Source organism: Phasianus colchicus, chromosome 1 (assembly GCF_987193195.1).
Source record: "Phasianus colchicus chromosome 1, bPhaCol1.hap1.1, whole genome shotgun sequence".
In the NCBI taxonomy this organism is placed as follows: Eukaryota; Metazoa; Chordata; class Aves; order Galliformes; family Phasianidae; genus Phasianus; species Phasianus colchicus.
In genome coordinates, this window is record NC_143436.1 from 27526041 (window position 1) to 27552023 (window position 25983).

Sequence of the window (25983 nt, forward strand, 5' to 3'; positions counted from 1 at the left end):
AGCGCTCCCATCGCCGGCAGCCCGTAACGCGGCCCTTCCGCTGCCGCCGTTTGGGCCCTGGCGCTGCCCGTAGCCGCGGCCTCAGCATCAAGATGGCGGCGGCGCGGCGCGGGAGGAAGTTGGCGGGACGCCTGTTGAGGTGAGTGCGGGACGGGGCGAAGGGCCTCGCGGGGCCGAGGGTGTCCCGGCGGAAAGCCCCGGGGCGCGGCCCCCTGCGCGCAGCGGCCGTCGCGCATCGAGGCGCGGCGGGCTCCTGTGCCGCCGGCAGCGGCGGCGCCTGGCACGGCGTTGGATGGCGGGTGCCCCGACACGGGGCCGGGCAGCCGGCCGGGCTGCGCTCCGTGCTGCCGCTTGAGGACGAACGGAATCGTTACTCTGAGGCTGGAGCCCGTTCCGTTACCGTGTTAACGGTATTTTTCTTGCCGAAAGTCGCTTTTGCTACAAATACTCGCAAAACTGGAAGAACGTGGCAGGAGGAGGTGAGGTCCGGTAGCAGGCTTTGGGAATCCAGTTCGATGGGCCTCGCCCAGCCCTGAAACCAGCGAACCGCCCTTGTGCTACTTCGGGTGCAGTTTGGGTTTTTTTTCTGCCTGTGCAAATGGTGGTACAAAAAGGAGCGCTGTGCCTTTTTATGCAGAAAAGCTCCTGCAGAGTTGAGTGTTTAAATCTGTTTGCAGGCTCCAGGCTCTTGCAGCTGTAAGTCTGCAAAATTCAAAGAGTAGTTACAAAGAAACGTGCACGTGCTGTTTTACTCAGTATCTGAGTTTGATTTGATCAACTGTTCAACTTAGAAGTGGCAGCTTGAAACACAGAGGCCATTAGTTTGAGGTGAAAGACAAACTTTGAACTGTCCTTTGTTCCAGGTTTAAACACAGATGAGTGACAAAAGGAGCAGATAGTTATATTTTGAAGAATAAATCCAATATAGGAATTCCCCATTGGATTTGCTCTGTTACAGAGATTTGGTAAAATCTGTGTCATATCATACATAAATTACAAAAATATGTTTTTTTATGCTTTTAACCAAAATGTTGACTGTGCATTTTGATTAGAACATTGGTGGCTAATAGAATGGTTTCTTAGTGGACATTTTTGCTAATCCAATAGAAAATCAGGAAGAGGAGGCTGGATTCAGAGTCTAGGCTGCCAGAATGCTGCTGTGCTGCAGGTAACTCAGCACCTGAACCAGCTCTGTGTTTTCTGCTATCGACATGCCCATGCAGACATCTTGACGCCAGTAGCAGCAGTTTCTGTTTCGTTTTTCTCATGATGTGATGACAGTAAAACCCAGCTTGACGTGTGCTCAGCCAGACAGAGAGGCTTGCTGTGGGGAAGCTTGTTTAACAGCCTACAAAAAGTGATTTAGCAGTAGTGGCAAAAATTGAAGCCAGGTATTGTGTGGGAGCTCACACATTTTGTGTGTGGGACAGTCCAGTGGCTTGTATGAAGCTGTTGTCTCCATGAATACCTCCAGCATTAATCCTTGTCTTGGAGGATGCCAGGAAGGTTCTGTGACGGCAGGACAGAACATGCAGCACAGCGTAGCAGCCATCAAACATCAGTGCTGAGAGTTGGAAGAGAATGTGTAATTATTCCTCTGTGTTTGTGGCTCGAATGAGGGCTAACTGGGAGCTTTTTGTGGAGGGAGAGAGTATGTGGAAGTTTAATAGAGGCTCAAGTTGTCTACAGAGCGAATGTTGGTTGTGTTACAAGAATACAGGAGTAAGCACAGAGTTGTAATACCTGATATGCTGTCACCAGGAACGTGATAGCTAACTTTGGGCTGTGCGAGCTACGTGAAGCAGAGAACAAGTGAAATGCTTAGAGGCATCTGTATTACTGGGTGAGTGGCAAAATATTAAGCATCCAGACAGTTGTGAATTCAGTTTATATATATAAATCATTAATGAGTACTGTGAAATGCATTGCTGAAATCCAGAGAACTCACAGAGCATCGTGTAATAGCCATCCCTTGTGAGTAGTTGTGCATTAAAAATCTGTTTAATTGAAACAGAATACACACAATTCTTTCTAAGTAATATCTGCAATGTATCTTAGGTGATTTGAAAATATTACTAATCTTAAGTAATTTAAAAAATAGGAATCCTTAGGCTCAGTTTGTCACTAAACCAGTTACTCAAAGTGGTTTAATATTGCATATCAGTCTTTGGAGCAACCAAAACATGTAGGCCAATCAATCCCTCACTTCTTTTCTTGTTGGCTTGTTTAAAGAAACTGGAACGTAAAACTGAAGAGAGAACGTGACCTTAAGTTAGGAATTTCAGTCAAAGTGTTCTTTAATATTTCTCCTAATAAATAAATACAGTGAAATGTAGATGTTGATGGAAATAGAAATGAAAGTTCTCAAAGGAATTCTCATTTTGAAAGTTAATGGTATTGTTTGCATGTAAACTTGGTAAGATTAAACACCAATAGGATTGCAGTAGTTTTCATGTTTCAAAATTGAGTTCAGACCAGGAAGAAGCATATCCTGTAAAATATTGATGATCCTTAGTGAGATCTCCATAGATCTCACCTAAAATATGACCGTGTGTTCCCGAGCTGAATCGGAAGCCAGGAAGGTGATTATTCCCCTCTACTGTGCCCAGGTCTGGTATCCCCAGCACACAGAAGATGTGGAGCTGTGGGAGCATGTTCAGAGAAAGCCACTATCACAAAGATAGTCAGAGGGCTAGAGCACCTCTTCTATGGTGAGTTGGGCTCATTCTGTCTGCAGAAGGGAAGATCAGGGAGATTTCATTGTGGTCTTCCAGTGCTTAAAAGGAACTTATAAATAGGAGGGAGACAGACTTCTTAGATGGTTTGATAATTATAGGACGAAGGGGGATGGTTTTAAACTGAAAGAGGGGAGATGTAGATTAGATGCTAGGGAAAGTTTTTTCACCGAGGTTGCCCTGGGAAGTTGTGGCTGCCCCATCCCTGGAGGTTTTCAAGTCCAGACCACCTTGGGTGGTCTGTCTGATCCATTGGGTGGCAACCCTGCCAACAGCAGGGGGTTGGAATGAGGTGGTCTTCAAGGGCCCTTCCATCTTGAGCCATTCTATGATTCTGCATTGAAAAGAAAACCATGGCAGTTAAATAGGTCTGGGTAGGAAGAGTTTGCATTCTAAACATAATGTTTATCTTGATTGTTTTGTTTTTGTTGTTGTTTGTTTTGTGAGGAAAAATGTCTCAGATGTAAAACTGAAGGCACTGAGTTTATGTTAAAAAAAGAAAAAAGGCTGAATTTTATCTCTGAATACAGTGAGTGCCAAATCAGTTGATAAATGATATAACCATTCCCCTTCTGAGAATTGGAGATAATGATAATTGCCTTTTTTGTGATCTATTTTGGGTTGAAGGTTGTTAACTGATTGTGAAGTTCTTTTTGTAAGCTATTTGGCTGGTAAAAGGAAGACTTGCAAAACATATTGAGAAGGTTTAGAGTACAGGCAGAACTTAAAAATGTGAAGTAGAGTAGAAAAAATGTAAAGTAAAGTAAAACAATGCTTTAAAGCAACAGTGAAATATTTTATAAGGTAATGGGTAAAACAGAAATGCTTTGGATACCCTTAGATATCCAATACAGATACCCAGTGGATGGTTTGCATGGCAAAGCTGCACAGGCTGAGTTTGGTTTAAATTTTTCTTGTTCAAATTATGAAATAAGATTTATGTGGAAACAGTATGATACATTAATAATTATATCAATTTGAACAACCTTTAAGAACACACTCATCTCGTATTCATTTTGTATTTCAGGTGCTAAATGGATCTGTTGTGTTTATGTTGTACACTATTAAAGGGAGTTAATTGCCACTAACACTTCTTAAAATTTCTCTTCCAGGAACTTCAAAGATTCAGGATCACTGTTGCTGAAATGATACTACAGAAAGCGGCTATCGCATTGAATTTGTTGGATGAAACCCAAACATTTTCTTTCAGTCAAGTGGGTAAAAACCACTAACTGCTGTTTACATGTGTGGGTCACTACGTTACTGCGTTAGTCATTGTCTCTATGCAGCAATGACAAGGCTGGAAGAAGCAAACAGAGAAGTGAACATGCATTCGTCAGTCAGATATCTTGGCTATCTTGCCAGAATCAACTTGCTGGCTGCCATTTGTATGGGCCTTTATGTCAGGTGGGAAAAAACTGCAGATGCACTGATTTTGGTAATATTTATTCTTGGACTGTTTGTTCTTGGAATTGCCAGCATACTGTACTACTATTTTTCAATGGAAACAGCAAGTCTGAGTCTCTCCAATCTTTGGTTTGGTTTTTTGCTTGGCCTTCTCTGTTTTCTCAATAATTCTGCCTTCAAAAATGATGTGAAAGAAGAAGTTACTAAATATCTACTTGTTTCTGCCATTATTTTGAGGGTATTATGTTCTTTGGTTGAGAGGATTTGTGGATGTATCCATCATCGACCGACTCTGCTGACAACAGTTGAATTTTTGGAGCTAGTTGGATTTGCAATTGCCAGCACAACTATGCTGGTAGAAAAATCTATGAGTATTATTCTGTTGGTTATGGCTTTGGCCATGTTGATTATTGACTTACGTATGAAGTCTTTTTTGGCAATTCCAAATTTGGCAATTTTTGGAGCCATTGCATCCTTACTCTTTTTTCCATCACTGCAAATTCCCACAAACCCTTTTGCCTTGGCCTGTTTCTTCAGCTGCCTGATTTCAGATCCCCTCCTCGACGTCTACTTCAGTGGACTTTCGGTTACAGAACGATGGAAGCCCTACCTGTACCGTGGTAAAATCTGCAGAAGGCTTTCTGTCATCTCAGTTGGAGTCATTGAACTAATCTTTTTCATTCTTGCTGCCTTCAAGCTACGGTATTTGGATCTCTGGTACTTTGTTATACCTGGCTTTTCTATCTTTGGTATTTTTTGGATGATCTGTCACGTGATCTTTTTTATAACTCTTTGGGGATTTCACACAAAGTTAAATGACTGTCATAAAGTGTACTATACCCACTGTGCAGAAAACAACAGCCTTGACAGAGTTATGGCATCTAAAGGAATGCGTCACTTCTGTTTGATTTCAAAACAGCTAGTATTTTTCAGCCTTCTCGCAACTGCTGTTTTGGGGGCAGTTTCTTGGCAAGTAAGTAATAATCTCTTTATTTTGATCTCCCCCTCGAGAATGTCCCTGAGAATTACTGGCTTCTTAAAATTCTTGTGACATTTGGTGGTGTATCGTGTCATCAGAGCTTAGCAATTCAGAGTTGGAACCTTTGGCTTCAGAAACTTCCTCTTCTGATTTAACGCCTTGTGTTGCCTTGACTGTGGCTAATGAAAGCAACTGGAAATTCTTCATGGCCAGAATGGGAAGTTCAGGTCATGTTTTCAGAGTAAAAGAAGTGTGAAAAGTATTTTAAATTTACTTACTTAGAAAATTATTTTGCCTCCAAATTATTCGCGCCACAAAATTTATTCTAAAACTAAATCACTGCATCAGATCCCACTAACACACACCATATTGAGGACTTTATTTTATGGACTGTTTTAATAGAATTAAGGCAAACCTTTGTTTTTAGAATGCATTTTTCAATGGTTTTGCCTTTTATTTAATCATTTATGGGAAGTCAGGAGTCTGACAAACCAGCAAGTGGTTGGTGTGAGTGCTCTCAGTGGCTTACATTCAAATCTGTACATATCACAGGAAATGTCCTCAGAAAGACCAGTTCTTAAAATCACAGTGTTCTTATCTTTAGACTTGTTGTGGTGGTTTTTTTCCCCCACTTAGGACCTGTGTGATTTCTTTATCAGAAAACATACGTTCCTCTCAAAATGCTTGTTCAGTGCCCAAATTAAAGTACATTGCGTGTTATCACTGGAGCAGCAGGGTGAAAAGGGAGCTTGGCATCTGTCTGCTTTTTTAGGTTGATCTGAAAAACTTCACCAATCTCTTTTTATGTTCATGCATCTCTCAAAAGAATTTTATCGATTAGATATTAAAATACAAAGATCTAAAATTGCTACATGTAGCAGAAATATCTCTGTAGTGTTTCCAAAGCAGTTTCTCATTCCTGCAGAGTTTCTTTAGATTAAATAGTCTTGTGGATTAAAGGTATTACAGAACTTTTTGAAAAGGCAATTAACAGGTGTTTTATAAAAGCTGTGGTGGGAGAGCATGGGAAGTTTTGGCGTGCGTGGCTACAGTGCCTGAACTTGCAGAAAGGACAAAAGAACCCCAAAAAATAGTAGAGAAGAAAATTGCCCAGAATGTATTTCTCACACATTATCCATCTGGACAAAGCATTTGACAACTGTACTATACAACATTATTGTCTCTAAATTGGAGAGATGTGGATGTGATGGATGAATCACTTGGCAGATAAGGAATTGGTTGGATGGTTGAGCTCCAAGATTTGCTGTCAACAGCTTCGTGTCCAGGTGGAGACCTGTTACAAATGGTGTCCCTCAGGGCTCTGTATTAGGACTAGCACTATTTAACATCTTTGTTGGTGATGTGGACAGTGGGATTCAATGCATCCTCAGCAAGTTTATGGATGGCACCACATCAAGTGGTGTGATGAAGGTGATGTGCTAGGGGGAGGGGATGCTATGGATGCTATCCACAGAGATCTAAACAAGCTCAAGAGAAATCGGCCCATGCAAACAACATGAAGTTAACAAGGCCAAGTGTGGTGTTCTGCACGTGTTGAGGCAATCCCATTCATGAATACAGACTAGATGGAGAATAGATTAAGAGCAGCCTGAAGGAGAAGGTCTTGGGGGTGCTGGTTGATGTAAAGCTCAATGTGAGCCAGCAGTATGCACCTGCAGCCCAAAAAGCCAACCGTATCCTGGGCTGTATCAAAAGAGAGGTGACCAGCAGGGCAAAGGAGATGCTTGTCCCCCTTCACTCTGCCCTTATGAGATCCTACCTGCAGTACTGCATTCAGCTCTAGCCTAAGAAGGATGTGGAGCTGCTGAAGCAAGTCCAGAGGAGAGCCAGGAGTGATCAAAAGGCTGGAGCATGTCTCCTATGAAGAGAGGCTGCGAGAGTTGCAGTTATTCAGCTTGGAGAATAGAAACATCCAGAAAGACCTCATTGCAGCCTTCCAGTACTTAAAGGGGGCCTACAGAAAAGAATGGGAGGGATCCTTTATCAGAGAGTATAATGATAGGAGAAGGTGTAACAGCATTAAACTAAAAGAGGATAGTTTTAGATTAGATGTTAGGAAGAAATTATTTGCTCAAAGGGTAGTGAGGTGCTGGCACAGCTACCCAGAGAAGCTGTGGATGCCCCATCTCTGGAGGTGTACAAGACCAGGTTGGATGGGGCCCTGGGCAGCCTGAGCTGGTGGGTGCAAAGGGGTTGAGGCAATGTGGGGGAATGGTATTGAATCTCCTTTCAAGTTCAAGCCATTCTGTGACTATGTTTACAGAAGGTGAAGGTGCTAATGCACTGAAAGAAATGAAACAATAGATTGGGAAACAAAGCAGTAAATACAGAATATCAGCGTATTAATACTGTTGACTTCCATATTTTTTTTCTTCTGCTAATGATGTGATTTTTATTGAGCAGAATGCAGATCTTTAATTTTGCTATGCCAGATAACTTCTTCAGTAAAAGCAAATTTCTCACAATCTCTCAAACATTCTTGCTGGTTTCTTTGTCTATGCTCTACTCCTTTAACGTTCTTGGGTTAATAATTACAAAAATGGATTGGCTGGAGTTGCTCCACCTGTTTGTACCCAGCAAAGCAGTTGGAACAGATCAGCTGTATAAGTTGGCCAGGTAGCTGGGGGCCATGGTTTCTTCTGGTGGTTTCCAGTGCCCGTGTGTGGAGCCTTTCAGGGCTGGCTTCCCCCTCCCCACTGATCTGACTGATGTATTCCAGCCCTGCCTTCAGGAGGGCTGCTTTGTGAGTGTGGGTTGCCTGCATAAGCAGGGAAGATTGGGTTCAAACTCATCCTGTTACTTTTTTCTCTTTGTGCTGATAATTCCATGTCAACTTTTTTCCATCCCTGTTGTGCGCCCCAAAATAACTGCAGCTGTTACGTGTTTGATCATTTTCAGACCTCTCTAATTCTGGGGAAGTGCTGTTGTGCTTCAGAATGCCTTGTGCAGGACATGTTGCAAGAGGCAAGCTGACAATTCAGCTAAAACCTTAGTATTTTTGGTTAAGTTCAGTTTCTGGCATCCTGTGTGTAAATAAGATAAGCTGTCACTCATCACCTCTGTCTGATGGGTTGCGTATTTACCTATTGAGTGGGAAGAGGAGTAATCATATGGCAGAAATGAAAGGCATTGAACCACATACTCATCCGGAAATACGTTTTATAATTGTAATTATTTTCAGAGATAATTATGTTGACACTTATTTTACTGTATTTGTGTTTCTTGCATTGTGTATTTACAGTAATGAATTAGTTTAAGATTATGAGTGCAGTTGTCTTCAGCTAAAAGCATTCCTGTCTCAGAGGTGTGATGTTTGCCTCACAGATCACTCTCTGCCTATTTTTTCTGCTGTCAGAAAAGGTGGTGTTTTATCAGACCTGGCCAGAGCATGGCTTAATAAAAGGGTACCTTGGTAGTTACAGGAACTGCAAGAAGCTGTGCCTCTTCTGTATCTTTCTGGCCAATGTCAGTTTTCAAAATAATTAGAAATAAGAAAGTAATGATATATCAACATACAATTTATCAGTATAAATTAGGATTTAATATGCTGTGTTCTAGTTTTTAAAAACTCCTGCTCAAAAAAAAAACTGCTGATGTCAGTATGTAATAGAAAAAGATTTTAAGACTGGTAGATGCCTTTCCATGACAACATCAGCTTAATGTTTATTAGTGGTCAAAAAAGCAAATTAAGTACTGGGAATTGCTGGGAAAGAACTGGAGGTTTTCTTATGCACTGCATAAATCCATAGCTTCAATATTTTCAGTAATCATGCAATTCTTACTTGTCACCCATTAGATAAGAGGACAGGAGAAGGTTTGCGGAAGAGTGATGAAATTCATTAGAGACTTGAAACAGGAATGGCTAAATGAGAATGCTTCAGTATGAAAATGAGCTAAGTGGGAATACAAGAATATAAAATACTGTGGTGTCAGGAAGTAAGTTCCAGTCCAAAAGCAGATGAGAATCAAGTTGGCGTGAGACAAGTTTGAGTACAGCCAGGTTAGCTTGGACTATATCACAGCGTGCACTGAGTGGTCACTGAGGTGCAAGAGGAAACCTGACAAGTTGATGGGGGCACATTTCCTGAGGCTTATGTTCTCATAAGAAACTATGTCTGGCTTTAGGAGCCTGTAAGCCACCAGTAGTTGGAATACTCAGGAAACATAAATGTTTGTCCTTATGGTCTTACCTAGGCATCTGATTAGACTCTGTGGAGACAACATTCTCCTTTGATGTCGCCTAATACAGCCACCCTTACATTTCATGTTGTTATTTTCTTCTGTCTCAAAGCAAGACTGTTGAGGATGGAAGGCATGTTAGCCAAGGACCTTTCTTTAAAGGAAGTTCAGCCCTTGCAATAAGCCAAGGGCTGTAAGTCTCTGTTTCTGGGACTTTGTATGTGCTTAGGAAGAACTAAGCTGATTCTGTCTCCGACAGATCAAACTTGAAATGTGAAGAGTCTACCTGAAGTCAGAGGATTTGCTCAGGAAGCACAAGAAATGTAAAAGTAATTTGTTAAAGCTGATTGCATTCAAAAACTGAGTAGCAGGTTTTCAGTGGGATGTAATGACATGGTGTGCTTCTGAGAGTAATCCCTGCTTTTGCTGGAAGGGAAGGACACCTTGACTTGTCAGTAGAAGCCCACTGAAATTTTTCTTGCAAAAATCTGCAGCAAGCGTTCTTCACTGCCTTTATTTTTCTGTAAATAATTTTAGTCAGATCAATAGCCTCTTTAACTCCAATAGCACTTACTCATTTCAGCAATTACTCATGTGCCTGTCTGTAATTAGGCTCTTGGTTGATACAGAATCCAGCAGAAGACATGCGAATGACTCAGACATTACTTCTTTCAGATGCTAATAAAATGATGAAAAAATTGCACATGAAGGTCTTGGAATTTGCAAGCAAAGATCTTGGGAAGGTTTGGAGGAATCTTTCTAAGAAAATAAAAATCAAATTTTTAAGTGCTGTATGCCAAGGTAAGAGGAGTCTGAATTATGTTAAAGCATTACTGTCAGTCTGATTAATTGCAGAATTCAAGTTTTTGTATTAAAAAAAAAAATCAGAATTCCAGTAGATACATTTTTAAATTGACAACTGTTTCTGGTCTTGTTGTTACAAATGCACGTTGGCTGAGAGATGGGCTTTCCTGTGATTAGAGCCGAGATCAGGGATGGGACACAGTGCATGAAATCTTCCTGCATGGTGCATGTGATGACTATTTTCTGAAACCATTTTCTTGATTTTCTCAGTGCTATTTTATTAGTCAGAAGCAATGGATTATTTATTGTTCTCCAGAGACTATTCTTTCATTAAATAATTTGTTATAAGGCTGTTTCTTCTGGTAGTTGGACTTCACAAGTTCTGTCTCCAAGTTGTCTTTCTTCCTGTAGAGTTCCTCTTGTTTTCATTTAGAACAAGCTATCCTTCATAGATGAGTTATCAAGTTATTCTTTTTTTCCTGAGCTCTCTTCCTGGAGTGTATGTGGCTTTGTGTTTGCAGAATGACTGGAGAGCAGCTGAGCAGCATTACTTGTTTATTTTCCTTAAGTGCACAAGACCAAAGATAGGTAAAAACAGAGAGCTACTGTTCAGCTTGGATACTGAAATGCAGGGCAGAATTTTTCCTTACAAATGCACAAATCCATCTTTGTAAGCCTCCTCAGTCGTGTCTCTGGTGCAGGTTGTCCCGGGCTGCCTGCTCTGGTTGGCCCTGCCCAAGCAAGAGGCTGAAGCAGATGACCTCCAGAGCTCCCTGCCAGCCTCACCATTTGGCAGCTCTTTGATAATCTGAGCTGACATCTGCTTATGAATTTCTATTTAATCAGAAGGGCTTTCTGATAGGTATTTGTAACTGGCTTCTGATTTAATTTAATGCTTCTTTATTTATTTCTTCCTCCTCGTTGTTGTTTTGATCAGTCATATGTCACTAATGCTCAGTTATAAAATGCTGTGTTGGAATTGTTTCAACAATGGTTTTCTCCTTGGGAATGGAGTTTTCCTATCTGTGAATATAAAATAGTATACTTGGGATATAAGGTACCTCTAACTTCTGGTGTTTTAACAAGTTCCATTTAACCATGAAGTTGCTTTAAAAGCTAAATAAAGCCAAAGGATAGTACTGCCAGTAAATCTCACTCATCTTTCACTGTCTCTCATCTCAGTAGCCAAAGCAAGAAGTATTTTTTGAAAACTTTTCCACGTTATTTGAAATGAGAATGCATTATATATTTCCTAAATATTCTTTAGAAGAACATAGACAAAGGCAAAAGCCAAACAAAAAAACCACCAGAAGCCAAGAGATAAAAAAAGCTTCTTATCTTTTCAGCGGTATTGTAGTCCCTGTCTTCTCTTTGCTTTTTGCGTGGTCTGGGATCAGTGGGCATTTGGAGTACAGAGAGCTGCTTTGGGCTGAGATTGCTTGAGCAGTCAGCAGCAGAGAGAAAACGGGCTGAACTGCTGCTGAAAGAACAAAATCCCTTTCTGGCTCCACCTGTGAGTGCACAGCCATCTGCTCCTTTAGGGGCAGTCATCAAAACCTTTGGATTTACTAAGTCTCCACTTGGCATCTGAGCTGCTATCTTAGGGACCCACCTTAAGACTTACAATAATTAGTTAATTAGATGCTATTTCTTGCTGTGGTATTATAGCTTGGATATTTTAAAATGTTGGCCTTTTTTTTTTTTTTTACTTTTTTTTTTGGCAGCGCTGAATTAAAATATTTCATCTTAGTGTGGAGTTTCTCCAACATTGTTAATCATTCTTGTATTTCTTAGTGGTGTATTTCTTCTAAATCAAAACTATGATGAAGAGCTGACAGCAAGTGCCAGCATCTTTACATTAGATAGATGTCTATACACATGAAATATATATCCTAACGGTAAATATGCTTTACTACTTGGTAGCGTAAGATGGAAGCTAAATGAAGATGAGTTGAAACCTCAGGTGGAGCTGAGTTGACTCATAACCTTGTAAAGCACGTTTCCCCTTCTTTAACATTTAGTACAAACTACGGAGCAAGGTAGATCTTAGAGGTGATTACTTTTTTATGTAAGACCCGTATCCAGCAAGCACTTGTGAATTTTCCTGCTAGTATTTTCATATTAATAGGAGTACTTTCAGCAATTAATTGTAAATTTGTTTATTTTTTAATTTTAACTCAGCTGGAAATGTAATGAAAACTGTAAATTTTCATGATGATCTCAAGTTCTGTTATTGCAAAACGCTCTGTAGTGTATGTTTTAGGGGCTTGGGAGTGTTTAGAACATGATAGCATTTTCTAAGTAAACTTCCAAAATACAAATTCATTAAATTAATGATATAATGATATTCTTTGTGATATTCTTAGAGAGATTCCTCTTGCAGATGAAAAGCTGGACATGAGCCAGCAATGTGCACTTGCAGCCCAGAGGGCCAACTGTGTTCTGGGCTGCATTAAAAAAGGGGTGGCCAGCAGGGAGAGGGAGGTGATTGTCCCCCTCTACTTGTGAGGCCCCATCTGCAGTACTACATCCAGGTCTGGGGCCCCCAGTACGGGAAGGATGTGGTTCTTGGAGTGGGTCCAGAGGAGGGCCTCTAAGATGATCAGAGGGCTGGAGCACCTCTCCTATGAGCAGAGGTTGAGGGAACTGGGCTTGTTTAGCTTGGAGAAGTTTCCGGGGAGACCTCATTGTGGCCTTCCAGTATTTGAAGGGAGAATATAAACAGGAGGGGGTATGACTGTTTACGAGGGTGGATAGTGATAGGACAAGGGGGAATGGTTTTAAACTGAGACAGGGGAGGTTTAGGTTGGATATTCGGAGGAAGTTTTTCACACAGAGGGTGGTGGTGCACTGGAACAGGTTGCCCAAGGAGGTTGTGGATGCCCCATCCCTGGAGGCATTCAAGGCCAGGCTGGATGTGGCTCTGGGCAGCCTGGTCTGGTGGTTGGTGACCCTGCACATAGCAGGGGGGTTGAAACTAGATGATCATAGTGGTCCTTTTTAACTGATATCTTTTGTTTTTATGGTTCAGTGTATTTTTTAATTTGTAATTTGATCATTGTGATTAAAACACTAATGTAACATAGGAGCAGCTTGTTATAACAAGATCCAAAACTCATATTTATATACATCATGTTTATATGTGATGGAAATGCTGGATTTGTCATAGTTCTAAAACTTGACCACTTCATGGTCTGTGCATTCAGGCTTCTCGAAGTTTAGAAAAACCGCTAACTGATGATAAATGGGAAACTTTTCCAGATGAGCCCTTCAATTTTTACAGTAACTTAAGGCAAGTTATCTTCTGGCATCTACAGTTTCAGAAACTTCCAAATCTTGAAATTAGTTTAGCCAGAGCTCCAATATTTCATCAACATCGTATACCAAGTTTCTAAAGATTGAATGCTAGGCGGATTTTTTAAGTTGTAATTGAGTCCTTTTTATTTTCAGAGTTTGGGGATCTGAGCTGTTTCTGCTGATACACTTGGCACAAAAATTAGTTACAGGGTTATTTTTCTCCTTATTTACAACAAAAAAAGTTGAGGTTGTGCTATAATTGTTATACTGTGGTTTGAGGAAATTACTCTGAAAATCCTTGTGGTCTGACGCAAAATTTGAGAGTTGCTTCATGAGTGCTTCTTTGTACTTCTGTGAGTACTTCCCATTTCCTAACTCATCCAGTGATCCTGACCCACTGAGCAATAGGCATAATTGGTAAAGAATATGTCTGGAATGATGGAAGGTATCTTCTGAGATGGCTAAGAAAATGATGCACATCAAGGTGATTATGAATCTCCTATAATGTATGTGCATTTAATAGGCAGGCATTATTCCTTGTGGATTCAAATTATTAGCACTAAATATAAGATTACATTACACCACGTGAAATCTGATTGCTTTATTATCAAGAGACTTATCACCTTTTACAGACTCTTATTTGAACTGATTTTGTTGCTCAAATGTTAGCCAATCACAACATATTAAACACTTTTCTGATGAGGTGTGCTGTGCTGCAAGTGAGGGAAGCTCTCCTTGGTTGTTGATGGTGTGATACATTGTCTGTTCAGTGTCATGGCCTTGCTCTTCGGCACTGGAAACTAGGTAAATAAACTTCTCATTGGTAAGGAATTCTCTAAAGCTTAGTCAGGTCTGGATATAATTTTATAGTGGTTTCAGGTGGTGGAATTTGAGAACGATGCTATCAGTTAACAGTTATCAGTTATTTGAGAGCAGTGCTATCAGCTATCAATTAATAATGTTATCAGTTAGTTATCGGGTCATATCAGATTCTGGTGCTTATTTGTGGTAAAAGTATTGCTGTCACCATTTCAAGGACTCGGGTGAAATCCTATCAGAAGTACAATGGACTACTATTTAAAACTGGGACGTTCAGAAACCACAGGATCTTAGGGCTGGAAGCACAGGAGATGAGTAAAGCTTTTCTTTGGAAGTTATGCAATGTTCTTAAAAATTGAATATTGTTGTGTTAGCTCTGTGTGCCAGTGAGAATGGAGTTGGTTTAAATATCATTTTTCCACTATGGTTTGCATTCCAAATTGTAAATTGTTTTTTCTGTGTGCTAAGCTCAACAACCAGTCTGCAGCAAATCACTAAGAGCGTTAAACAGGAAAGCAAAATCCGGGTTTAAAGCAAATATTAATGCTGTACATTCACACGTAAAATAAATGTGATGGGAGGCCATAGACGGGAGGCTGTAGGCATGAATTTACTTCCTTTGCTGCAAAACGAACGTGAGTAGTTGATAATTTTACCGTGAACATTAATGTTCTTGGTTGATTATGTGTTGTATCGTTCTACCTTTCCTAAAGCATTTTATGCCTTATTAAACCCAGTCACATCGCATAAATAAGGGAAACTTGAATCTGATCTGCCTCTCACTGGCACCTGACACTTCAGCAGGCTATTTTTATTGTACTGGTATTAGTGGCTGCAACTGAGTTTTGGAACTTTACATTTTTCATTGAAGTGATCTACTTTTCACTGTTATTGAAGTAATCCTTTCCAAAACTGCTTTTTAGCTACAAAACAGGAAAGTTTCATGAAGAATATCAGCTGTGTGAATGCTACAAAGTCCTGTAGTAATTCTCTTTTTCTTGTGATACCTATGTATCAAGATACATAAAGAATTGTCTTAAAAAGACAATAATGCAGAATACAATAATCGCAGTAATGTTCTTAATGTCTTTGTGTGACACATTAAATTGTACCTTGCTGAGGAGATACATATAAATAAATGTATGTGTGTGTGTATGTATGTGTATATATACATAAAATCTCTTAGCATTAAAAGGCAAGAATAGTGAAACATTTATTTTTAATGCTGTATTATAGTACACTGTCATCTCATGCTAGGTGCATAATATTGTCTGCAGTACTTTACTGATTAATCCCAATCCTGCTAATATTTACAGAAGTATTTATTTTATACACATAGGTAATTTTGTGGCATTTGATATCACTGCTTAAATGGGTGAAGCTTAAGCTATGATCAGGGCTTTCAAACCTAAATCCTGTGGTGTTATTGATTTCAAATGCATTCCTTTCAGAAGAGTGATCCCTGCTTACCACCAGTGTCTTCCCAAACCTCCTAATTGACCTTTCATTTTTTCTTAGAGTACTCACTGTTTAATGTATATATAAAGATGTAAGTATTTATTACATATAATAATTCTCATTCCATGTTATGTTTGATCAACACAAGGAAAACACATTAAAACTGTATATAGGAAGAACTTTTTATGCAGTACCTAAATCTGTCTGTTTTCTTTCTAGCCATCCAATGGGATCTTCATGAGTGCATTTCTCATTGTTCTGCCTTTGGAGTCCATGGCTCATGGGCTGTTCCATGAGTTGGGAAACTGTCTGGGAGGAACATGTGTGGGGTATGCTGTTGTGGTTCCCACCAACTTCTGCAGGTATAGTTACCATGTACTTCAACTTCACAGTAGCATAATTGAACTGTTAGCAAATAGAGGCAGTCCAGTGCTGTTACTTAGGTACTTTTGTATTGCTTCAAAAAGAGTGAGTAACTAACTCCACTGTGTATCTTGAAGGGCCAAATCTCTTGCTGTTATGATTAATGAATGGCTTGTGTTTTGGAATAATGAGGTTCTTCCATTACTATTCAGGTACATACACCTACATACTTGAATGCACTTGGCTTGTTCCAGCTACAGTTCATCATTTTCTTAGAACTTTCATTTTCTAAGCTGTGAACGCCTTTATCTGAAAGTTACTTCTTATGCTGAAAGATGAGCACACACAACCAGTACATGCAAGTGGATTATTGTATCTGAATAAGGGAGTACCATATTGCATAAGGACTATTTTGGAACAGAGATGCATGAATTAAAAATATCAGAGTAAAATGTGACTTGCATTTCTACTAGTCTGTTGTTGAAAACTAGTTCGCTTGATATTTTTTTGTGCAAACCAGCACTCATTTTTCCTACACCCAGATGTCTGTGAAGAAGTGCCTGTCTCATGGCAGTGTTCTCAGTGGACTTGATGAAATAGGGGAGCCTGGCATGTTCACATCACTGCTTGTCTTCACCCAGCAAGTTCAGAGTGTGGGCAGAGTGAATCTGAGTCCAGAGGCACTATCTCTCTTTCTCCCTGCATGGAAAAAGCTGTATGGGGCTGAGTAAAGGTTCACACTTTGAAGTGGAGAAAGTGACAAAAGGGAGGGGAAGATAGTGGCTCCTCACTGAAATACAGTGTTTGGCATTGTTTGTAAACTGTTTTTCAAGTTAATTTGAATTTACAGTAGTGGTATTTCATAGCAGAGAAAATGAGCCTCAGGAAGAAATTGCCAATTGCTAAAAGTCTGCTAAACCTGAGGTAATTATTGATCAGAACTGATTTTCTTCTCTTTAGTCCTGATGGCCAGCCAACTCTTCTTCCACCTGATCATGTGCAAGAGTTAAACCTGAGATCTACAGGCATGCTTAATGCCATCCAAAGATTTTTTGCATATCACATGATTGAGACATATGGTTGTGACTACTCTACAAGTGGACTGTCCTTTGATACCCTTCACTCCAAGATCAAGTCTTTTCTTGAACTTCGGACTGCAGATGGACCCAGACATGATACATATATTTTATATTACAGTGGTCACTCACATGGCTCTGGTGAATGGGCACTGGCAGGTAACTTTTGTGCATTTCTTACTGATAATTTTGGCATTGATAATTCATGATATATTGCAAAACTTCAAAGTCACATTATCTCATAGTCCAGAATGGCAGAGATCCACATCTTTGGAGTACAAGTTCATATGAGCTCCTAGCAGGGAAGGAATCACAAACACAGTAAATCACACAGAATGATCTGGGTTGGAAGAGACCAAGGATCATGAATCTCCAACCCCCCCGCCACAGGCAGGGCCACCAGCATCCATATATAATATGAGACTAGGCTGCCCAGGGCCCCATTCAACTTGGCCTTGAACACCTCCAGGGACGGGGCATCCACAACCTCTCTGGAAAGCCTGTTCCAGCACCTCACCACTCTCTCTGTAAAGAGTTTCCCCCTGACATCCAACCTAAATCTCCCCTCCCTCAACTTAAAACCATTTCCCCTTGTCCTGCAGTTATCTACCCTTCCAAAGACTTGATTCCCCTCCCCTCTGTAGGCTCCCTTTAGGTATTGAAATGCTGCAATGAGGTCACCCCACAGCCTTCTTTTCTCCAGGCTGATTAAGCACAGCTCCCTCAGCCTGTCTTTGTAGTGGAGATGCTCCAGTCCCCTTATCATATTTGTGGCCCTCCTCTGGACCCTCTCCAACAGCTCTCTGTCTTTCTTGTTCTGGGGACTCCAGACCTGGACACAGTACTCCAGATGGGGCCTCACAAGGGCAGAGTAGAGAGGGACAATGACCTTCCTGTCCCTGCTGGCCAGCCCTCTTCTGATGGAAGAAAGGAATTGGTAATATATAGGGCATGACTGTTAAGAAATTCAGGGGCTACAGGGAATCATCAAAATAGGCAAGGTTGCAGGCTGACTGCTTCTGCTAGTGGAGAGAATAGAGAAATGCAGAAGCCTCTTTTCTTTGCAGTTAACTAAAGAAGCAACCCTTTCCTTACCTTCCTCAGTATGACAAGTATGAACTGCATGAACTTCTGTCATTTGTAGTATTTAGTCAATTTGATAAAAATCTTTTTGCAGCTAACTTTTCTTACGATCACTGACCCCAAATGTATGCTTACAAGTTTAAACAGGTTCTTATTGCACTTACAATTTGAAAAGTAACCTTTAAAGATTACTTCTTTTTGTTCCAGCAAATTAATGTGGAAAAGACAGCCTCCTGCTCTAAATACAGATTTCCCCTGTACTTTGATGAATATTTGCTCACTGTATTGAACAGACATAATCTGTTCTCATTTCCTGGACATGGCAGAGCCAGCACATTTACAAGTGAATCATACAGGGTCCTGTACCACTGTGACAGCTAGGCTGTCATGAAAGACTGCATGTGTGTCCTTAAGATGTATTCTGTGTTTTAGAAAAGTTAAAATTAATAAAAGCTGATACAACCACACTAGAAAAGCAGCTCTTCAAACACTAAGGAGACCTTGTATTGTGAAAAAAAACAAAGGTTTGCTGATATCCTAGAGTTTGGGAGTCATTGTAGAAGCAGTGTAGCCTCAAGATTGCAAACCATTTTCCCCCCTTTTGTCACTTTTTTGATCTCCTTGTTTTATGCAGTTCTACATCAGCTGTAAAAGAATGATTGTTTAGTAAACCTGTGAAATTTTCACATTGGTGGTAAGCTTAGCCATGTTCTCTTGCTGTATGGAACTGGCCTTCTGATAATTCTGTGTGCAAAATACGAATCTTGTAGTAACTGTGAAACTTGTTTTCTTCCTGGGTCAGAGTTAGTTTTCATGGATAGCACTGTGCCTCTGAGCTGCTGGCTGCTCATCAGCGATCTGCCAAGACATGGGCTCTTGAGCAGAGTAGACAGATTTGAGCTTGGCATGCGGTCATGGTAAGCTGTTCAGACACAGGTCAGTCTTCTTCCGGAGGCCAAACACCTGTTTTGGTGCAATTCCATGCCTGAACTATAACACCTGCTGAAGAGCAGTGCATATTTTTTTCTCAAAGGCTTCATCTGTATTGGTAGATTTAAAAAAAAAAAAAAGAAAGGAAAAAAAAAGCTGCAGCAGTAGTCACTAAGCATGAGTGATGTAACATGGTGTGTATCAGCATGGCAGAATTACTTCTCTGAGAATAAGGTGTCTGTGTTCAGGAGAGCAGCTGCCACCTCTTACAGTTGCCAAGCCTATCCACGCACAGTGTGGAGCCTCAAACTGCTCAGCTCTGCCTACTGTCAGTGCTCCAGCCAGCAGCACAGATACCATTAGTTTACTAGGGTATGTATGACCAAACATTGATGCAGAAATTTAACAGCATCCAGATCATGACTTACATTTGGCTAGCTTGGAGTGTGGCAGAGGAGCCTAGGCTCTCTGTGCACCTGCTTGGGTAGCTGTAGCCAGTATTAAGCTCTGTCTTTACTTTTGGAATAAGGGACAAGGTAACAGTTGCAATAAAGTTTACTGCACTGTGTAAATGCAGTGATTTTCAGCCCTCTTAACCAGTTCCTTTTCAGTTCTCTTTTCAAGCACATCTTCAATTTTGACTTGGAGGTAATGTGTAGTCATGTAAAGAAAGGGAACAGGCAGTTACCACTTGCCTTGAATACACTTTGGGATTAGTTTCCCATTGTGAGAGTTAGATAAATTATGGGGTGCAACTTGATAGTCCTTCCAGTCAGCACTGCTATTGTGAGTAACCTGAAGTATAAACGGAAAAGATGAAGGGTATTTGATTATACAGTGGTACAGCACGTACTTTGTACTGGGCAGTGGCGTTTTGTGACAGATGGAACATTTGGTCATTAGCTCCTGTAATGTGTACTGTCCTCTGACCTCTGGAGAGGAGTAAAGAGATGGCAACAAGGAAATACATCATTTGCATCTAATAGAAAAAGCAATGTCTTTCTCTTGACTTATGCAGTGATACTGCACAGCAGTAGCAGTGTAGTCTGTGCTTTATAATGATATCTTTTAAAGAAGCCTTTCTGGTTTTATTAGTTCAGTAATGATGTTTCTCTGTAGTTGGAAGGTGGGGTGTAGCACAGTGGTGTATAAAAGAAACTGTTAACTAGTCATGCATAAAGCATGAGCAGTCAAACGACCTGGGAGGTCGTGTTCTTCCCAGTGAATGCAAGGCAAGAGCTGGGCTAATCAAACATTGTCTCTGTTGCTGAAACTGTCAGCCCAGCTGCTTGTGAAACCTGCCTGAGCCAGATGTGGCCAGATGCATAGATTTCTCACACAGCTTTGTGCCTGAATCTTGTACTGGCCATCAGTCTGTATGGTTGAGGTTAGTAGGGCTGGAAGTAGAGGGGGTATTTGTGGATGAAGGATGAGGTGGTTTTCTTTGAACAGTTGTAACAACTACATTGTTTTTAAATCACCTGTATCTCTGCGTAGTTACACTAAAATAAAATTTGTTTATAAGCCTTTCGAATGTTGACAAATTTTTACTGATAACTAACAGAGAAGGCTTACCTAGGGAAAGAAAAAAAAAAAAGGAAACTGGCTTCTACACAAGTCTGTATTGTAATTACACTAAAATATAGCAATCTGGGGATCATGTACTAAGATTAAATCGCTATTATGGATTCTTAAGGTTTTCTTTGGTACTGTTTTTTTCCCAAGTTTGCATTCGTTTTAGAGAAAGTTGTAGCCTTGTAATTTTGATTTTACTTCAGCTGCAGTGTTATGCTCAAAGCTTGAACTCCAGGCTATTAACTTGAATTACTTCTTTTGTCACCCCTTACAGACAGAAGTGTGAGTGCTGAAATATGCAGCTATTGTGTTTGAGATTCATCTGTGCAATTCAGTTCCTATTAACAAGATTTTAAAGTTTGCTAAATGTACTTATGCTACACAATGAAAATCACTCTGGAATTGAAATGCTGTTATTTTAAATTACATTTTCCTACTTTTCTTCTGTAAGTTATCTTAATTTTTTTATTTTTTTTTTAAGTGGACGCTTTCAAACCAGAGAGTTTTGTTGTAAATCTGTAGTTCCAACCTCCAACACATAGACATCAGTTTCTTACATTAATAATCACTGGATTTTTATTCAAGTTTTATTCACTTGTTTGCAAGATGTTTCCCTTAAACAATTCAGTAAGTAGTTCAGTTTTCAAAGCTGCATAGATCTTACAGTATCCCTTAAACTTAGGCAGAAGAAATCCCCATCATAGGTATTTAATATATTTAATAAAAAAGTGCTCTTTCAAAGCAAAGCTGGAGCATAAGCTGAGATGGAACATGAAAAGTTGTGACACTCAAGTTGCAAGTGTCTCAGAATCCAGTTAACGTTCTATAGAGTTTTCGGTTTCTTTGTGCTGATACTAAATATGTTTTCCTTGTGGCAGGAGGTGATGCTTTGCGACTTGACACACTTTTGGAGTGGTGGAGAGAGAAGAATGGCACTTTTTGTTCTCGACTCATCATTGTTCTAGACTGTGAGAACTCTCAGCCTTGGGTTAAAGAAGTAAGAAAAGTAAACGACCAGTATGTCGCAGTGCAAGGAGCAGAGATGGCCAGAGTTGTAGATGTTGAAGAAGCAGACCCTCCGCAGCTTGGAGACTTCACCAGGCAATGGGTTGAGTACAACTGTAACCCTGACAGTAACATCAGCTGGTCAGAAAAGGGGCGTACAGTGAAAGCAGTGTATGGCGTGTCAAAACGCTGGAGTGACTATACTCTGCACTTGCCAACAGGAAGTGATGTTGCCAAACACTGGATGATATATTTCCCACGTGTTACCTATCCATTAGTGCATTTGGCAAACTGGTTTTGCGGTCTCAATATGTTCTGGGTCTGTAAAGCATGTTTTAGGTGCTTGAAAAGATTGAAAATGAGTTGGTTTCTTCCTACAGTGTTGGACACAGGACAGGGTTTCAAACTCGTCAAATCCTAATTTGGAACCAAAGAGAAAATGAAGTGAGGGCTCTGGGAACTTCCTCACAGGTTTTTTATATGACTGTTTTCTTTGAATAAATCTGCTGCACTCACTTTGTTCAGCTCTTTGAGCAGCTACAGTATATGCAACAGTTAGAAACTGCAGTCTTAAACAGAAGAGGGTAGGACTATAATATTTGTGTTTTGTTACTGGACTATATGTACATATGTAAGAGACTTAATGAGACCATGCATTTTGGCAACAGTTTGCATGTTCATATGTGCTACTTAAAGCAGCCTTTATTCAGAATTACCAGCGTGAAAGACAACAGCTCATATGAATGTTAGAGCATGCTTATTTGTCATTTATATCACTGTTAGATTCAAGTACAGGAAAGGAAGCAAGCTAATATTTAAATTAAAATATATGTCCTTGAAGTTATTTGGCGGGTTCAAGGATATTATAGCACTGAGCCAAAATTAAAAGAGAAGAATGAAAAATCATTGTAGGTAAGTTGCAAGGATCTTTAATTTTATTTTTTTTACATCTTCAGCTCCCACCTCATTCTCTACTGCCGTCAGTGGGAATTTGCCACAGGAAATCAGATAACCTTGTGATGTTAGGTGGAATAAAGAGTGCACAGAGAGTTCTTTATTCACTGGTCAGGGTGATTTTGTGTTTTTCAGGCTCATAATTGGTTGTATTTTTGAAAAACTACTCTGAAGAAAGAAAAACTGGGGAGGAAGCAAAGCCTGAGGAATTTAACCAAGAAAATCATCTGTAGATAATAAGTGGAAATACAAGTGCTGCCTTCCTTGCTTCCACATTTATCTGCGTCTAAAGCCTCAATCCTGGAAATGCTGAGTCCAGGATTAGACCAATGAGCTCACCCCAAAACATATCAGAGTCATGAGCAAGCAGTTTGTCAAAAAGATTATTCCCATAAGGCAGCACTGAACCTTGAATATTCCTTAACTCCACCCAGAAGGTGCTGGTCTTAATCCTTCCTGTTACAGAGTTGGATGGGACTCCAGAAAGCCTGTCCAGTGCTTTTCAGAGAAGCTGTGTTGCGTTTTTGTTTTGTTTGCATAAGTACAGTAAATCAGGAGTTAAATGACTAAGCCACTAAGATAGTAAAATTGGTGCTGTTGCACACGTGTACAATCCAGAATAACTTCATTTTTTTTCCATCAGTATTTTAATAGGACTTTCAGGTGGTAGCTGATATTTATTTAAAGTATAGCAATGGTATTTTAATTTTAATGCATATTTTTAGGAGCTCTGTAAGTCTTTGTTTTCAAAGGCTTTTCTAATTCCACCTGACCTTCTCAGGCAGAGATTCTGGTAACTCTGATATCTGTTAGTAATTCATGAAAACAAAACGTTATTGAATTATGAGATCTGAAGTGGCCACAGTAATTTGGACCCACCAACTTCCCAGGGGTGATTTTGTAGGATTTACAATTGGAAGCCACTAAGTTTCTTCATTGCTGTGTATTGCACGACTTTGTTCAGCAAGAAATCGCTCGCTCCTTCCCCGCTCCCTGCCCCCTTCACCCCACTTTTTGCTGCCTCATCATCGAAAAAGTGGAAAGTGGATAAAGGAATGAGATGTGAAATTTGACATCCTACCAAAGCTCAGTTCCACTTGACCCTTCTTTAAGTCAAAGTCACTGGTACTCTCTCACCCAGAAGGGTGAACGGAGAGTAATGGCACCATCTCACTTCAGGTATGCCGTTTAAGTTCCTGAAGTGGGTTTGGTATCATCTTTTAACTTGCCTGAAAATTGGACTGAATCTGTGCTAGTGACCTGCACTGCTCCATTGCTCATTAACAAGGAGGAGTAAATGTTCCTGGAGAAAGACTCATTTGATCTGTTTTAGGATGAAGCAAATCTTCCACTGGTTGTGCCTAATAGTTTTGTCTTGTTTTTACTTTCACATGCCAAAGGTCCAGCAGACAAATCCCTTACTTATGTTAAATAACTTCAGTCATCCTCAGGAGCCTCGCCGGATACATAAGCTCCTCACTCATGCACCTAACTTGGATACTTACAGTTAGACTGAACAGCATCTGTTAAGGACCAGCAAAGAAGCACTACCTCTTCTGCAGAAGCCTTTCTCATCCATACCTTTGAGTGTGGAGAAGAGAAGTTTCCAATAAGGCAACTACTTGGCTTGTAAACTGTCATTTCAGTAAAGTTGATCTGATTGCATCACAAACTGTTTCAAGCGGAGCACTAATTAAGATGAATTTTTAACAAAGTTCCTTTAAAGCAATACTGTAATAGTTGATAGCCTGTAAGCTTCTGAAGATCGAGACATTAGTCCTTTTTATTTTGGGAAAGTTTTGAACATCACCACTTCTGCTGATTACAACGGGTGCATCTTATTTTGTTTGTATCACTGTTACATCATTATAACTGTCAATCTGTATCTTTCTACAAGAGGAACAGGAAAGCTTCAGATTTCGGACCTGTCCAGAATCTGTGAGCTGCTTCATGTGAAAGATGCATTCTGCAGTGCAGTGACACACCTATTTTTGTACAGAACAGAGAACGTTTGGTGCTGATCTCTTGCCTCAGTTTATTAAATGGTTTCCAGGATATTTATCAGGCTTGGATTTTCTATAGGACAGGCTGGGTGGTTGTTAGCAGTTTGTTGAATAGTAAATGAGTCAGCTCTTCGGTCTGCTAAAAGGTTATTCACAAAATTAATCATGCATTCTCAGATTTGTTTCTCAAAGAACTCTAGTTTTCTGAATTTGTAATAGTTTTAACATTAAGGTATTCCTACTTTTGACTAATATTTTTTTTAACAGCAAAGGCATGGTGAAAATGCCACTTTTGTCTAAAAGATGTGTTTACAACCATTTAAGACTGTGAGGCCTTTTACTGGACAAAGAGACTGTACTTTGTGATTCAAAAGCCAGGGTGCGGGATGATGAGCCTCAGGATCTCAGCAGTATTAATTCACCACCTGTACACACAGCCCATATTCCCAGGCAAGGAGCAGGTGTGGGCAGAACTCTCTGCAACTGCCCTCTGCTGATGCACATCGCTGCTCTCTGCACCTTGAGAACACACCAGCAGCTGCACGTGGCAGTGGGAATCATCTCTCTGCTGTGCCCCGTGTGGAATGCAGAGAAATATAAACCCAATTCCAAAGAATGTTAGATATGCTGTCATTTGCATGCAGGTTGTTTTTATTTGGGGGTAACATGCTCAAGAATTTATTGTGTGGGTTCAGAAAGTTAGCTTGTGGTCTAAACTGAACTTTGTTGGGTTTTTTGAGATGCTTGTTTGTACCACACATTCAGGAATTTTGTTATAAAGGTTGCTGTAAGTTTGTATCACAGCAGTAATTTTATGATGACTTCGTTTCATTTACCTCCTGTACAGGATCAATTTTGCTAAAACATAGAAATGCACTAAGTCCTACAAACATAAATCTTTAAGAGAGTTCAGATTGGAACTTCACAATGTTTTTCTCTGAACATGTATGGGGGTAAAGCCATCTTCTGAATATTTGCACTACCAGAGTTAAGTATTTGCAGTTCATTGTGCTTTTTATGCCTCGTGGTTATCATTGTCTGGCCTTTTCTAGAAATAATTTCATCAGTTTCAGTAAGTTTTCCCATTATTTTGCTAAGACCTAATTAATGCTATGCTAGCTGTAAGCATCTCTGTCACCAGCAGTGGACGATGTAACTGGGTTAAATTTCTTGTTTCTAAATACTTTTCTGTGGGAGGATTTTTACTGGACATACTGATTTTACATCTGTAAATAGATTTTGTGTGCGTGTGTATTTGTGATATTACTTAAATATATTTTGCTGGTTTGGATGCT

At 40.1% G+C, this 25983-nt stretch overlaps 1 protein-coding gene across 3 annotated transcripts; it reads left to right on the forward strand.

Moving 5' to 3' along the window:
* Window positions 1-25983, forward strand: TMEM168 (transmembrane protein 168). 3 transcript variants are annotated; one of them, XR_016465160.1, is made up of 6 exons: window positions 287-479; window positions 3848-5115; window positions 15919-16061; window positions 17023-17297; window positions 21605-22643; window positions 24086-25983. XR_016465160.1 is itself a non-coding variant. In XM_031615615.2 (5 exons), the coding sequence occupies exons 2-5, from the start codon at window positions 3979-3981 to the stop codon at window positions 22150-22152; spliced, it is 2103 nt and encodes a 700-aa protein (XP_031471475.2). In that variant the 5' UTR covers window positions 1-139; window positions 3848-3978; the 3' UTR covers window positions 22153-25983. The 3 variants fall into 3 exon arrangements, 2 of the variants coding, with proteins under 2 accessions (XP_031471475.2, XP_031471483.2); XM_031615615.2 differs by lacking the exon at window positions 287-479 and adding an exon at window positions 1-139 and having other exon boundaries at window positions 21605-25983; XM_031615623.2 differs by having other exon boundaries at window positions 21605-25983.

Bases quoted from the DNA above. Each gene is read 5' to 3' on its own strand.
- TMEM168 (XM_031615615.2), top strand. From the start codon at position 3,979: ATGTGTGGGTCACTACGTTACTGCGTTAGTCATTGTCTCTATGCAGCA. The intron at 5,116-15,918 runs GTAAGTAATAAT...TTTTCTTTCTAG, and splicing joins TGGGGGCAGTTTCTTGGCAA to CCATCCAATGGGATCTTCAT. The intron at 17,298-21,604 runs GTAACTTTTGTG...TCCTTGTGGCAG, and splicing joins TGGTGAATGGGCACTGGCAG to GAGGTGATGCTTTGCGACTT.